Source organism: Podarcis bocagei (genome assembly GCF_964188305.1).
Source record: "Podarcis bocagei genome assembly, chromosome: 10".
NCBI lineage: Eukaryota > Metazoa > Chordata > Lepidosauria > Squamata > Lacertidae > Podarcis > Podarcis bocagei.
In genome coordinates, this window is record NC_138135.1 from 35,589,834 (window position 1) to 35,603,852 (window position 14,019).

Here is a 14,019-nt window from a genome sequence, read left to right on the forward strand (position 1 = left end):
AACATCTTCTAGTGTCTTTCCAGCACCCACTAAAGACTTTCGTCTCCCAACAAGCCATTTAAGTGGATATATTTATCCCAGTTTTGACCACAATGTCAATGAAACTGTATTTATATATTTTTATTGTTATTTTGATTATTATATTATTTTGGGGTGCATTATACAAATCACCTTTACTGATTTGCATATAAACAAGCATGCACAGGGCTGCACTACATGTGGCATACAATTTAGAGAACCCTCCAGATGTTGCTGGACAACAACACTCATCATTCCTAAGCCACAAGCCATACTATCAGTCTAGTCTGAGACTTTCCTAATCTCACATGTTAAGGATTATATTGCATAAGGATCTTGATACGATACAGCAAGATCCTACTTAAGCCATTTTAAGAGATGTTCGGTATACGCTCTTAATTAATAAATTAAAAAGTCAGATCAGTAGTGTTCTTAGGACTAAAGACTTAAACAGCATTCTTTGCAAAAAAAACAACAACCAGCCCCACAACCAACAGGCAGTCGGCCAGTAACTGCCCAGTGGTTCATGGTCTACTCTGTGTTCACCACAGATATAAGGAGCTAAAGAGGAAGAATGTATTTCCTGGTCTGACTGTTGCCAAACTAAATATGAAATATTGGTCTACTCCAGTATTAAATATTTCTATCTGATGGGATCAATGGAAACTTAATAACAATACAATGGTTTCCTTTCACTCAATTCACCATAACACAGACAAAGATTCTGATCTTCAAGACAAAATGTTTGCAAGTTGATGCTGGTGGAAAAGAAGTGTTTGAAATTAAAAGGCCAAATGTCTGCAAGATAAGCGGGAATCAACTCTACCTTTTCTAGTTTCTGATTAATATCTCCTCTGGTTGTAATTTTTACTTCAAATTCTGCTTCATATTCTTCACCCATATGTCGACGGCGTTTAGAATGGACATTGTCCATATCCTCTGATTTGGAACGCTTTCTTCTTGATGCCTCACCTAGAAGGATACAGCACACTCTTCAAGGAACTCTACTGACCACCAATATATTCTTCATTCAAGACAAATAGCTTAAAAAATAAATATTCATCTGGTTCTCTCACTGTGAGAAGCAAAGTTACAGGAAACCAGGTAGAGGGCCTTCTCAGTAGTGGTGCCCTCCCTATGGACACCCTTCCTTCAGATGTCAAGGAGATAAAATAATTACACAACTTTTATAGAAAACATCTGAAGGGATTTCTGTACCAGGAGGTTTTTAACACTTGATATTTTTATTATGTTTTTAGATATGCTGCAAGCTGCCCAGAGTGCCTGGGGAAACCCAGCCAGATGGGTGGGGTATAAATTATACAACGGTTGTTGTTGTTATCAGTTTAAAAGGAATACAAAATGCATGGCATAATAACTTTCACTTATTTTACTGCACTGTTCCCACCTCATCAATTACTGCCAACACTATGTTACATATACTCATGAGGACTTGAATATGTTGTTCTGAGGTCTGTTGTAGCCCAGAGATTCTGTAACAAAGTGGCAGTTGATATGTCTGAGAACTAGAGGGAGGCCTTGAAACACATTTGCCTCCCAGCTACTCTTGTCCCAATAGCACATGCAGCACACATCAGCAGCAGTTGGGGTGAGAAAGTCCTGTCCAGTGATTGACTTTAACATCTGCTTTTATTGTATTTTAAATGTATTGAAAGTCCTCGCCCCCCTCCTCTGTTGCTTTGTTCCTCCGTTTTGTCAAATGGGCGGTCTTTAATTGTATTTTGCCGGCAAGTTAAGAAACGAAAGTAGTTGTTACCGCTCCAACATCGTTATAGGTGAGCGATTGATGTCCCCCCCCCCAAGGTAAATAACTGTGGCAACTTAGGCTCCCCCCCCTTCATGGGTAGATCACTTCCAGGATTTCTATACTGAGAGCAGATCACAGTCTCTTGTGAGTTGGACATGCCTGCTATACAGTGGTATCTCAGTTTTCAAGAGTCTCGTAAGCCGAACATTTCGAAACCGGAATGCCGAAAACCCGGAAGAAATTGCTTCTGTTTTTGAACACGCCTCAGAAGTCAAACGGCTTTCACTGTGTTCCCCTCCCTCCATTGACTTTGCCGACCGCCCTTTGCGCCTCGGTTGTCTAACATTTCGGAAGTTGAACTGTCTTCTGGAACTGATTATGTTCGACAACTGAGGTACCACTGTACCTTGAAAGAAAATTATATGAAAATGATGTGTTGTTGATATTTAACCCCTAGCAAATTAGCCAAAATATATAAATCAAGATCAAATGCATGCTGGAAATGTAAAGAGAAAGAGGGCACCTTTTATTATATGTGGTGGATGTGAAAAGTAGTAAAAGCATTTTGGGAGATGATATACGATGAGTTGAAAAAAATGTTAAATATAACATTTTCTATGAAACCGTTTTTCTTTTAGGAGTTTTAGGTGCAGAAATTCCAAATGACCAGAAGGGACGATTTATGTATGCTACTACAGCTGCCCAGATTTTGTTAGCTCAGAGATGGAAAGAAAATACAGTACCTGCCAAGGAAGAATGGCAGAAAAAAAACTTATGGACTAGGCCAAAATGGCAAAACTGACCAGATGAATTAGGTACCAGGAAGAATCAAATTTTAATAAGGAATGGGAAAGTACATAATGTAGCTGAGAAATTATTGTAAACAATTAAAATCATCAGTAGGATTGATATAATACTTGTAGGCAGTGCTTTTTTTCTTTAAAAAATGTTTAGATGTACTCTCATTTTGACTCAAGAAAATCACCATTTTATAGTTCAAATCGGGGAAAATAAATACAGTAAAAGTACAAAGATTCACAAAATGTTTAGGAGTATGCATGCCCCCAGAGAAAAAGCACTGCTTGTAGGTAAAAGCTGAAGTATGGACTATTTAAAGATTGGTAAAATTTGAGTAACAGAGGAGATGCAGGAGAAAAGCATTGGCATAAGGATCCACAAAAGCGGTGAGGGAAGTCAAAGGGGATTTATTGATTAAATCTTAATTGCTTTCTTCGTTGTTTGTAAACTTGAAAATGCAAAATAAACTCTTTCTTAAAAGAGGAGAAAATGAGAAGGGCTGCTCCATTCTCCTTTAAGTTTGCGGGATATAAGGGTGGGGAAGATATATCACAAGGGTAAAAACTCTGCTCCCCTTCACCATACAGGGATGTTTCAGGAAGAAGGAACAAAAAAGACTACCTTTTAGCTTTTCTCACTCATCTGCTATATAGCCCTGAACCTTCTAGTACTATAACACATAGCAAAGCATGGCTAGATGGGGAAAACAAAGCGTGAACAGCACTACAAACTCCTGTTTCAAGATGGCTGGCGAGAAGTGCTCCTGTTAAGATAGTTGGAATATAGGCAAACATTTCGGTGAAGATATTACGGGTGTACACAACGTCCAACAGTGTCTGAATACAGGAATGCAGCAATTCAATTCCTTGCAGCAAAACTATTTCTCATCTTTGCCATACATACCTTTTTCTGGTGGTCTCTCTTCCTCCTTGTCATGCTCCTTTTCTTCTACTTTTTCCAGTTCTTTTTCATCATCTTTGCCTTCTGTGAGAAAGATAAACCACTTTAACCTTATTGAACAAAGCCTGACCAGTTATGTGTTGAAAAAGATGTTCACAGCTAGTTATGTAAGTTACTTTCTTATGTGTACAGCTAAACACACAGAAAAAATACCGTATTTTTCACCCTATAGGACGCACCTAGCTTTTTTTTGGGGGGGGGGGGAATCAAGGAAAAAATTTTTATCCCCCCCCCCAGTTTTGCGCAGCCATCCCCAAGCTAGAAGAGGGAGACGGAGCGCTCCGTCTCCCTCTTCTGCCTTCAGGGACAGCCTCTCTAGCCTCCGTGGGGCAGCAGCTTGCCCCGCTGTCCCCCGAGCTTATGGGGCTGGCGATGGGGAGAAGCAAGCTTGCTTCTCCCCCCCCCCGCCAGCCTCCACATCAGGTCGGGGAATAGCGGGGTGGCGGTGCTCCGCCTCCTCACTATCCCCCGAGCTTGTGGGGCTGGCGGGGGGGGGGGGAGAAGTAAGCTTGCTTCTCCCCCCCCCCCGTCAGCCTTCAGATCAGGTCGGGGAATAGCGGGGTGGTGGCGCTCCGCCTCCCCACTATCCTCCGAGCTTGTGGGGCTGGCGATGGGGAGAAGCAAGCTTGCTTCTCCCCCCCGCCAGCCTCCAGAGCAGGTCGAGGAATAGCGGGGTGACGGCGCTCCGCCTCCCCCGCTATCCCCCGAGCTTATGGGGCTGGCGATGGGGAGAAGCAAGCTTGCTTCTCCCCCCCCCCCCCGCCAGCCTCCAGATCAGGTCGGGGAATAGCGGGGTGATGACGCTCCGCCTCCCCGCTATCCCCCGAGCTTGTGGGGCTGGCGATGGGGAGGAGCAAGCTTGCTTCTCCCCCCCGCCAGCCTCCAGATCAGGTCGGGGAATAGCGGGGTGGCGGCACTCCGCCTCCCCACTATCCCCCGAGCTTGCGGGGTTGGCGGGGGGGGGAGAAGTAAGCTTGCTTCTCCCCCCCGCCAGCCTCCAGATCAGGTCGGGGAATAGCGGGGTGGCGGCACTCCGCCTCCCCACTATCCCCCGAGCTTGCGGGGTTGGCGGGGGGGAGAAGTAAGCTTGCTTCTCCCCCCCCGCCAGCCTTCAGATCAGGTCGGGAAATAGCAGGGTGCGGCGCTCCGCCTCCCCACTATCCCCCGAGCTTGTGGGGCTGGCGGGGGGGGAGAAGTAAGTTTGCTTCTCCCCCCCCCGCCAGCCTTCAGATCAGGTCGGGGAATAGCGGGGTGGCGGCGCTCCGCCTCCCCACTATCCCCCGAGCTTGTGGGGCTGGCGGGGGGGGGGAGAGAAGTTAGCTTGCTTCTCCCCCCCCCCGCCAGCCTCCAGATCAGGTCGGGGAATAGCGGGGAGGCGGCGCTCCGCCTCCCCGCTATCCCCCGAGCTTATGGGGCTGGCGATGGGGAGAAGCAAGCTTGCTTCTCCCCCCGCCAGCCTCCAGATCAGGTCGGGGAATAGCGGGGTGACGGCGCTCCGCCTCCCCACTATCCCCCGAGCTTGTGGGGCTGGCGATGGGGAGGAGCAAGCTTGCTTCTCCCCCCCGCCAGCCTCCAGATCAGGTCGGGGAATAGCGGGGTGGCGGCGCTCCGCCTCCCCACTATCCCCCGAGCTTGTGGGCTGCAGGCTGCTGCCCGCAAGCTTTGCGAGCCGCCGGGACCTCCCGCCGGGCTTGCAAGGCTTGCGGATAGCTTCCTGAAGCCTGGAGAGCGAGAGGGGTCGGTGCGCACCGACCCCTCTCGCTCTCCAGGCTTCAGGGAAAGCCTGCATTCGCCCCATAGGACGCGCACACATTTCCCCTTCATTTTTGGAGGGGGAAAGGTGCGTCCTATAGGGCGAAAAATACGGTAACCTGAAATTTTAGTTTTAAAAACCCCATACACCATTACGTGTGGGAATTAAGACTTTACAGAGTTATGCAAAAGAGAACCCAGGCCATTTCACCCTTTTCCCACCTATAAAAACTTTAAAACTCTCTTTTAAAGTTTAAATAAGTAACTTTTACTCAGTGTACTTGCACTTGTTAAATATACAAGGCAGGAAGATGTAACATACGTTACCAATACATATTACATTGATTTATATCTAAGACAAAACTATAACAGACTAACTCCGAGGCAGACAGCAACACAGCAGTTCAGCTGCTCTCACACAAAATACTGCTACTAACTGGCATTACTGTACCAACTGACATAACTGTCTCAGGTATATGACATCACAGGGTTCTACAGTTCCTGAGAGCAGTAACCCTTTAGTTAACATTCTGGATGCTTTCATCCCACAGTTACATCAACCAGTAATACCTTAGCATTACTCCTCGAGTAAGTAAATCACAATGTTTTCTAAACATTTAAAACCTCATTCTACCATTTAATCAATATGCAAGCACTCACTGCTAAGCACTAACGTTATTGCCACATTTATTTTCTCAAGTTTCAGGTCTCTTCCTAAAAACTTTTAGTTTCAGCAAGATGGGATTCCAGTTGTAGGTTTATTGCAGTATTTAGGAAAGGATAAAACCCAAAGTATCACTTAAAGAAGTGACAGGGATTTATGAAATTTATTATTTAACAAAGTTGAACATATTTTTTATTTATTTATTTATTTATATATTGCATTAGCCATGTGGCCATAGCATGATCTACATTAAAATAACAACATAAAATGGGGGTGGGGAGGTAAAGGTAGATATCGTCCTGGGCGATTACTTAGAGAAAGAAAAAAAAAAACTGCTGAGGCTGGAGGAGGACCGTTAAAGGGTCCTTCGGCTCCTCAGATTTGTCCTAACTCGATTGTCCTTGTACAATAAGGCTACTTGGAATTTTGTTCGATTGTGCGGTGTGTCGCCTGCAGCTGTGGTGTTAAGGAAGAAGTTAGTGCCGCTTTCCTCTTCATCACACTAAGCAGGAAGTTAGCTGTCATCTCGGTAATCCAACAATCAGAATCCTGCAAAAAGAGGGACACTATCCAAGGCTGGATTGGGAGATGGAACTTATTCACGAGGGGAGTTAAAAACCGAGATCTTTCATCTGTCCAGTTGGGACAGAAGAGCATTACATGTTCCATAGTCTCTAGGGACGTGTCATTACAGGTGCATGTTCTATTTGCGATGGGAACTCTGGAATAACGACCCGAGAGAACTGCTGTAGGAAAACAGTTGAGACGGGCACAGGTAAAGGCCCTTCACTTAGCCTCCGAAGGAATTGTGAAGCAGTATAGAGGGATCCCTTCAGGGGGTGGAATAGCTAGGGCTAGGCCTGAACACGGTCCTCTTGCATAGGAGGCTGTGTTAGAGAAGTTAACAAAGTTTATATAGCACCTGTTAAAAAAAATAATTCACTTCTACGCAGTTTACGAAACATTGAAATTTGTAATTAGAAAGTTTAAATTGGGTGTTTTTAAAGCATTCAAAATATAATAAAAATAAATTGTAACTAAAAAGAAATAAAACACATGAAACATAGGTAAAAGTAAAGATACCCACATCCTGGACATGGAACATACCGTATTTTTCGCTCTATAGGACACACTTTTCCCCCTCCAAAAATTAAGGGGAACTGTGTGTGCATCCTATGGAGCAAATGCAGGCTCCTTGGCTTCAGCGAAAGGAACCTGAAGCCTCCGGAGCGCAGCGGGAACTCGCGCTGTGCTCCGAAGTCTTCAGGGACAGATGCCTGAAGCCTCCGGAGTACAGCGGGAGGTCCTGCTGCGCTCCAGAGGCTTCGGGTTCCTTTTGCTGAAGCCGGGAGAGCAAGACTCTCCCGGCTTCAGCAGAGAGGGATAGCTGTGCAGTGCCCCTTCAGCCAAGTGGGAGGAGAAATGGAAGGGGCTCTGTTTCTCCTGCAGCTTTGCTGAAAGGGCGCTGAGCAGAGAGGGGGAGATTTTCTCCCCTTGTTCTCCCCCTCTAAAACAAGGTGCGTCCTAGAGAGCGAAAAATACGGTATCTGGAGAGGCTTCAGGAGATTGATCTTGAAGCACTCCCTAACTCCTTAGGGGAGTACAACCCCATCCAGGGCAGGCAATTGACCACCTTCTTGGACCAGGAACCACCAAGATTCAAACTCAGCTTGTTGTCTCTCATCTGTCCCACCACTGTGGCCAGGTAATGAATCCAGGGCCTGCACAGCCTCTCTGGATTCAGATGTTATAGGGAATTAGAGTACTAAAAACACCTTGCCCGCCCCCAATATTAATGACCACTCCCAGTAGCACCCATAGCGTAACCACCACGGGGCCAAAGAGTGCTGCTTTCTGGATTTGGTCCCATAGGGAAGACTAGAACCACTGTAACACAATGTCCCCAATTTCCATTCTATGGAGCTGTTCTAGGATAATATCATGGCCAATGGCATCAAAAGCCACAGAGAGATCTCTGTGAGTTAACATAGCTTCACATAGAATAAGTTAACATAGCTTATTTCATAATGCAGGTTAATTGTTGGACTGGGACCAATCAAAGGGAGTATGTCTTCACTGTTTACAAGAGCAATTCAAAGTGCTGCTGCTTACTTTAAAATATCCTGATTCCAGGCAAACTTTCAGAACTACCACCTCTGTATCAGCACATAGGAACACTGAGGTAGCAGTCAGAGGCCCACCTTCAGGTGCCTCCACTATCAACAGTGAAGCAAGAGCAGAATTTTTAAAGGCAGATGGTGACTGGGAAAAGGGCATTCTCAGCTGTGGCACCTTATTTATGGAATTCTTTTCCCCAAAGAGGCTTTTTTTCATGCTAGGTAGCGACTTTCTGATTTTCTCAGAAGCTTGACTGTAAATACTATAGGAGTCTTAGTGCTGCCAGTTTTATCTGTTAAACTTTTAAACAGTAAATGTTTTGCTGTGTTTGGCTTTTATTGTTATGAGTCTCCTTGAGAATGCTTGCACTGGTAGGCAGCATGGAAATCATTTGAATAAATGTGTGGGTCTTAGAACAAATGTTCATGTGTAGCTGAGGTATTAAGATCTCTCTCATCACAACCAGTTTGTTAGCTGGTTACAGAGTAGCTTATCTTATTTTTGCACTACATCTCTATTCCACCTTTCCCCAAAGGACTTCAAGGTGGCATGCATAGTTATGCCCTTCCTCACAACAAACTTATGAGGTAGGTTAGTCTGAGAGGCAGGGACTTGGCCCAAGTTCACTCAAAGAATTTAACAGCTGAGTGAGGATTTGAATCCTAATCTCTCAGGCCCTAGTCCAGATCACCAACCACCCAATTATGATTGCCCACACACTAACAAAGAGTGGTTTCTTATCTACTATTAGTTCTAAGGGTGCAATCCAGCAGAATACATGGATTTTGAACAGTGTGATGAAGCCAAATTGCTCAGCGAGACTGTGATGAGTTTCCCGAAAAGAATGCTCTAAATTCACTTCAATCCGATTTCTGTCCTTGTTTTGAAACTAAAATGACAAATGGACAGGGAGAGTACAGACATCTTAATCCCCATTTTCAGTGGCTTTTGATATTACTGGCTATAGCTGCAGAGGTCAATTTCATCCTCCAGTCTGTAAAACATTTACATGAAACCATCTTCATGAAATGTCTGGGGAGGTCACCATTAACCAGAGATTTGGGCTGAGTGATCACCAGTATGCTGATCGTATCCAGTTCTGGCATCAGATTCTAGGGAGAAATCTGTGTTCCTGCAGATTTGATATTCACACTATATATTTATTACATTTCCATTCCACTTTTCCTCCCAAAGGAGCCCAGTTCGATATATACTAGATTGAATCTAGAGCCAAGTAGTAAGTGAGGCAAACTTCCAGGGGAGGAACATGGTAGATTGAACATCTTTTGTCAGCAGGCTCCTGATGGAGATAATTATCTGGCGATAAATGATAGCCAAACATGATTCTTTGCTAAATAATTCACTCGGGGGGGGGGCAGTGAATAGAGGACTAATCCCTGATGTTCTGAAAGAAGTTTTCTGTGTCAGGAGAACAAGAAGCTGTCAGCTCCTTGGAACCCTGAAAAGGTTAAGTGAATTGTGAGTGGAGGAATCAACATCATGCCCAAAAGCCATAAGATCCTGGTGGGTATGTGGTCTGCAAAAGCCTCTGTTTCTTAATTATTTCTGAGAGGGTTATAATTTATGACTCAGAGATTTCACCATCTGCCAGTTGAAATTTACATTCAATATGTGAACTGCTTTCTGGCTTCAAGAAGGGAAGGGAGGTTGCTCATTAAAGGCCTGAAGGCAGAACAAAAGCCTGCTCTAATTTTTTAAAAGAACAAGGGAGTTCTGAATGCTATTCCCCCCCCCTTCTTTTGACCAAAGTGTTGCCTAGAAAGCAAAAGTAACTGCCACTTGATCCTTCATGGAAAAGGAATGTGTTTACTTTAATGAGAGATAAGGCTATGAAGATTTCAAGGGAGACCAGAGATGTAATACATTTCAATTTTACCATCTGTTCTCTCCAACTCTACCATTTCAACCTCATGTTCTGCCATTCATTTATTATTGTTTATTAAATCAGTATATTTATTTTATAGTTACTAAACGATTATTTTTAAAAGTTTTATTTATTAAAATAAAAAAGAGGCAGTCAACAACCCTGGTTCTAGATCAATTTCAGGATTCCTCAATGCCAGCTAAGCACCTCTTGAAGGAATGGAAGTCTCTTAACAAGGCAGAACCTATACAGGTCACAGCAGTCCTTAAATATGCTTGCATACTTTTTGGAAAATATAAATTAGTCCTTTTGTAAAAAAAAGTTTTATGTAAGAACTTTTTTGATAAGGTAGCCAAGTACCATATCCACCAATACTGTTAGAATTCCTGCTCCGTGATTGCAGTCATGGGATTGTTGTCCATCACATGACGGTGTATGTTTTGACTCCACAGTGTGGGAAGTGACAGAGACAGGATGTTTGTGTTACTGTGTTCCGTGAAGTGGGACTATTGTCCTTTGCTCTTTTCCTCTTTGCTGTCTGATGCTAGAAAGAGGGGGAGCCATGTTGCAGTGCTCCGTGTGTGTTTATATGTAAATAAAATAGATTAGCCAAAATGCTGAGTTGCGGAGTTCTGTTATGCAAACTGCGAACACTCTGCGGATCCCTAGGTGTGCCAACGTCTGTTGGCATCAGTCGCTGTGATGTTCGGGCAGAAGAAAGTTTCTGAAGCTCCCGATCGACCAGGAGGGAGAGAACATGCCAGTCGGGCATGTCTCTCTGCCAGGGTCCTACTCCGAGTGTAGGACAAGCTCCTGACAAATACATATGACAATGAAATGTGAAAAAAACACAGTGAAGCCAACATGCTTTCATGGATGATCTTACATGAATTATCAAATTCACTTAGTAGGTTTTTATGGTGATTCTTGGTTATGTAGAGTGTGGATGTTTTAGTGTTTTCCGCAGGCATGGTCAAACTTGACCCTCCAGCTGTTTTGGGACTACAACTCCCATCATCCCTAGCTAACAGGACCAGTGGTCAGGGATGATGGGAACTGTAGTCCCAAAACAGCTGGAGGGCCAAGTTTTTCCATGCCTACAGTGTTGACTGCAAGGTTTTTTGAATGCTAATGGCTACTTTTGAGAGATGGGGGAAATATTGAGTATAATTTGAATTGACTGTCCATAATAGGTCCTGGCAAGTGACTGTGAATGAGAAGTTACATCAACCCAATTAGGCAATGGAGGAAGACAGTATATTATGGGGCTCAGGTAAGGAGGAGCAGCAGCACAGTCATGGGCCATGTCCATTCAAAATCTTTTTTCAGTGGATGCTGGATACAGTATTTCTAGTACCAGCAAGTACATATATCTAAATTATTTATGGAGACACTACAAACCTGGCTAGATAGTGCAAGGTGGGGCAATTTTAGACCAATCAGCTCCAGCAGAAAATAAGTGTACAGGTGTAGTCTATAGGGATTTTATCCTTTCAGCCATGTATCCCCTATGAAGTTTAACCAACTGTGACTTCAAGCACTTTGTACTAGGTGCTAAGGAGGGCCTGGAAAATCTGTTAGCATACTGCCTGTTTTGATGTCTGGCAAACTCTAAATGTATACAAAGAAGTGTGCATCTTGTGTGAAAGTCTTTTCCAAAGCAGTTCTGAGAAACATCTAAATCTACAGCAACACACTGAAGCATTTAGCTTAGTATTTGATAGTTGCCATAGAACTTTCCTAATATACTGTTGACATAGATTAATTTGTTTGTACAAGCCAAAAATAGGATGTTCAGTTGTAACAATGATACATTTATCATGGACAGATTATTTTCTGATACAGGGTTAGAATACCAGGACACTAACCAGAACTGCAACTCCTAAATAGTCAAAATGATCTGCCCTCAGAAGCTCACAGAGCTCACCTTGTCCAGAATTATGAAGGATTTGTAATCCAGTATTTCAAAAGAAAATGCAAATAGGTGCTTCTGTTGTAGCTGCAGTTGGGCAACCCTCTGGTTTATTGGGGGATTGCAGAGAATAAAGCATCATGACAGCTTGCAGATAAATGGTGCAACCCTCAGCTGAATCCAACCAAACATATATGGAATACATTTGACTTATGGCATACTGATGATGGAAGTAGAGATGTTCTTACCTGCACCCACTGCATCCAAAGTATCATTCATCTGATTTTTTCTAAATATAGTGAAACAGGTTGTAGAAGTACACTAACCCAGAAAGTATGTCCAGATATGTCACTGGTTCACTGCTGAGATATTCCTCAAAGGCACTTCTTAACTGTTCCTCCACCGCTGAATGTGAAAAGGATCATGACCAAAACTGGGGTGATGTACTGAAAAGGCCCCAATTTTGGAATGCCCTTCCAAGGCAGTGTTTGTTGACTTTTTGGCATGAGATGGAGAACCTTTTCCTGGACGAGGTGTTTTAGAACTTGTGAATTTCGTCTAAGACTTACCGGTACTTACCTTGGCTACTTGGTTTTTTGCATGTGATTTTGTTACATGTTAAATTGTTAGCTGCTCAGAGTGCCTTTCCACTAGTGGAGCTCAAAAACAGACAGCTGTTTTATGTATAAAACTGTTAGGATTTTGTTCAAACTAGATGCCATGACATCAGGTCACCTGCTCATCACAGCTGTTCCTTTTAGTTTGTTTTTATTCTTTCCATTGGCTAGTTGCATCCAGTCATAAGACATAGTTCCAAGAGTTAAGGAAAATATCAGTGCCATTTTTTGGGAGAGGCATGTGATATTAATCTTTAAAAAGCAGTGGCTACTATTGCTGAAGAAGTCAACTTTACATCAAGATTGTGGCCATCTCATTTACGTTTTGGAGCACTAAGTGGGAAGTGGCTGTGGCCTGAGGCATTCTTTGTGGAAATAATATCAAAGCAGACTGAACTACAGAGACCATTCTAGTTTCACTGATTGCAAAGTCTAGCTGTGATCCAAAATATCTCAACTATATTTGAAAATACTGACCATTTGTTCTTCTGGGCTTGTAAAGGTCTAGAGATTTTATACAGTAATTTCATACCAATTAGTGTCTCAGGATATAGAATTATGAGATACTGTCCTGCATTCCTCAAGTGTTTGATACTGTCCCCAACACAACATTTACATGAAGTCTGTGGTCAAATTTATGTCCATACACTCCTCAGTATGCTGATGATACCCAACTGCATTTTCATCTTCTGCTCATCCCAGGGCAGCTACCTCCACTGTGAACCAGTGTCTAAACCCTGTAACGGTGAGTGAGGGTAAATGAAATAATATAAATCCAGATTAGGCAGAGAAGACGGGTGGTCCTCTTTATTTGAGGGAGGTGAGTTCATACTAACTGCTAAAGCAATTTTGCTGCCTGCAGTGCACATCGAAGTTTGCTACTTGGTGTTCAGGCGGTGTTTGTTGTCGGAAGTCCTGCATATCAGCTTCAGGTAAGTCAATTCTACCCTCTTCCTCAATAATTGGTATCTGACCACTGTAATCCATTAAACCTCAAGAACTGACTTGTGAGCACCCTTGAAGATGATGAGTATCAGCAGATTGTATAGACCATAGCTACACAACTTTTGAACGATCTACAGCACCTGTATTATGGCTTCAAAATTTATCAAGATGGTGGTGAAAGTCTATAAAATACAACTTTGCACTGAATCCCTTTTCCTCAAAAGGGAAAGGAAATAGCATATATAGCATGCTTCTAGACAGGGACTTTGTATTAGAAACTGATTGTTTGGATTTAGTTTTTTCTGTGAGCACCACTGTAATGTGACTGCCCACACACTTCATGTTTCAGACTTTTTTCATAGGTATTCCACTATTCTCACTTTCACCGATGTACAGTCCTTGATAAAATATTTACGCTGTTCTCTGGCCTCTCTCCTCAACCACTACTTCCCTGTCCTCTGCTGCCTTTTCCTGTTATGGTTGCATGTGTAGTTCTGTACTTGTGTGCAGGCATTTTCAAAAACATATCTAGCCCGCCACCTACTAGTTAAAACCTCAAATATGTTGCAATCTTAAGAATAT

The 14,019-nt window shown here is 43.5% G+C and overlaps 1 protein-coding gene across 9 annotated transcripts in view; it reads right to left on the bottom strand.

Annotated features, from left to right (window-relative positions):
* Positions 1-14,019, bottom strand: part of ATF7IP (activating transcription factor 7 interacting protein) — a 72,356-nt gene that overhangs the window by 19,743 nt on the left and 38,594 nt on the right. For all 9 annotated transcript variants that reach the window (XR_014012028.1, XM_081209500.1, XM_081209499.1 and 6 more), the window contains exons 3-4: positions 3,488-3,568; positions 845-990 (exon numbers count right to left, since the gene is read on the bottom strand). Coding sequence is in view for 8 of the 9 variants with exons in the window: in XM_081209500.1 (XP_081065626.1) it covers positions 845-990; positions 3,488-3,568 (227 nt within the window). In the remaining variant the exon portion in view is untranslated. The remainder of the gene's footprint in view (positions 1-844; positions 991-3,487; positions 3,569-14,019) is intronic.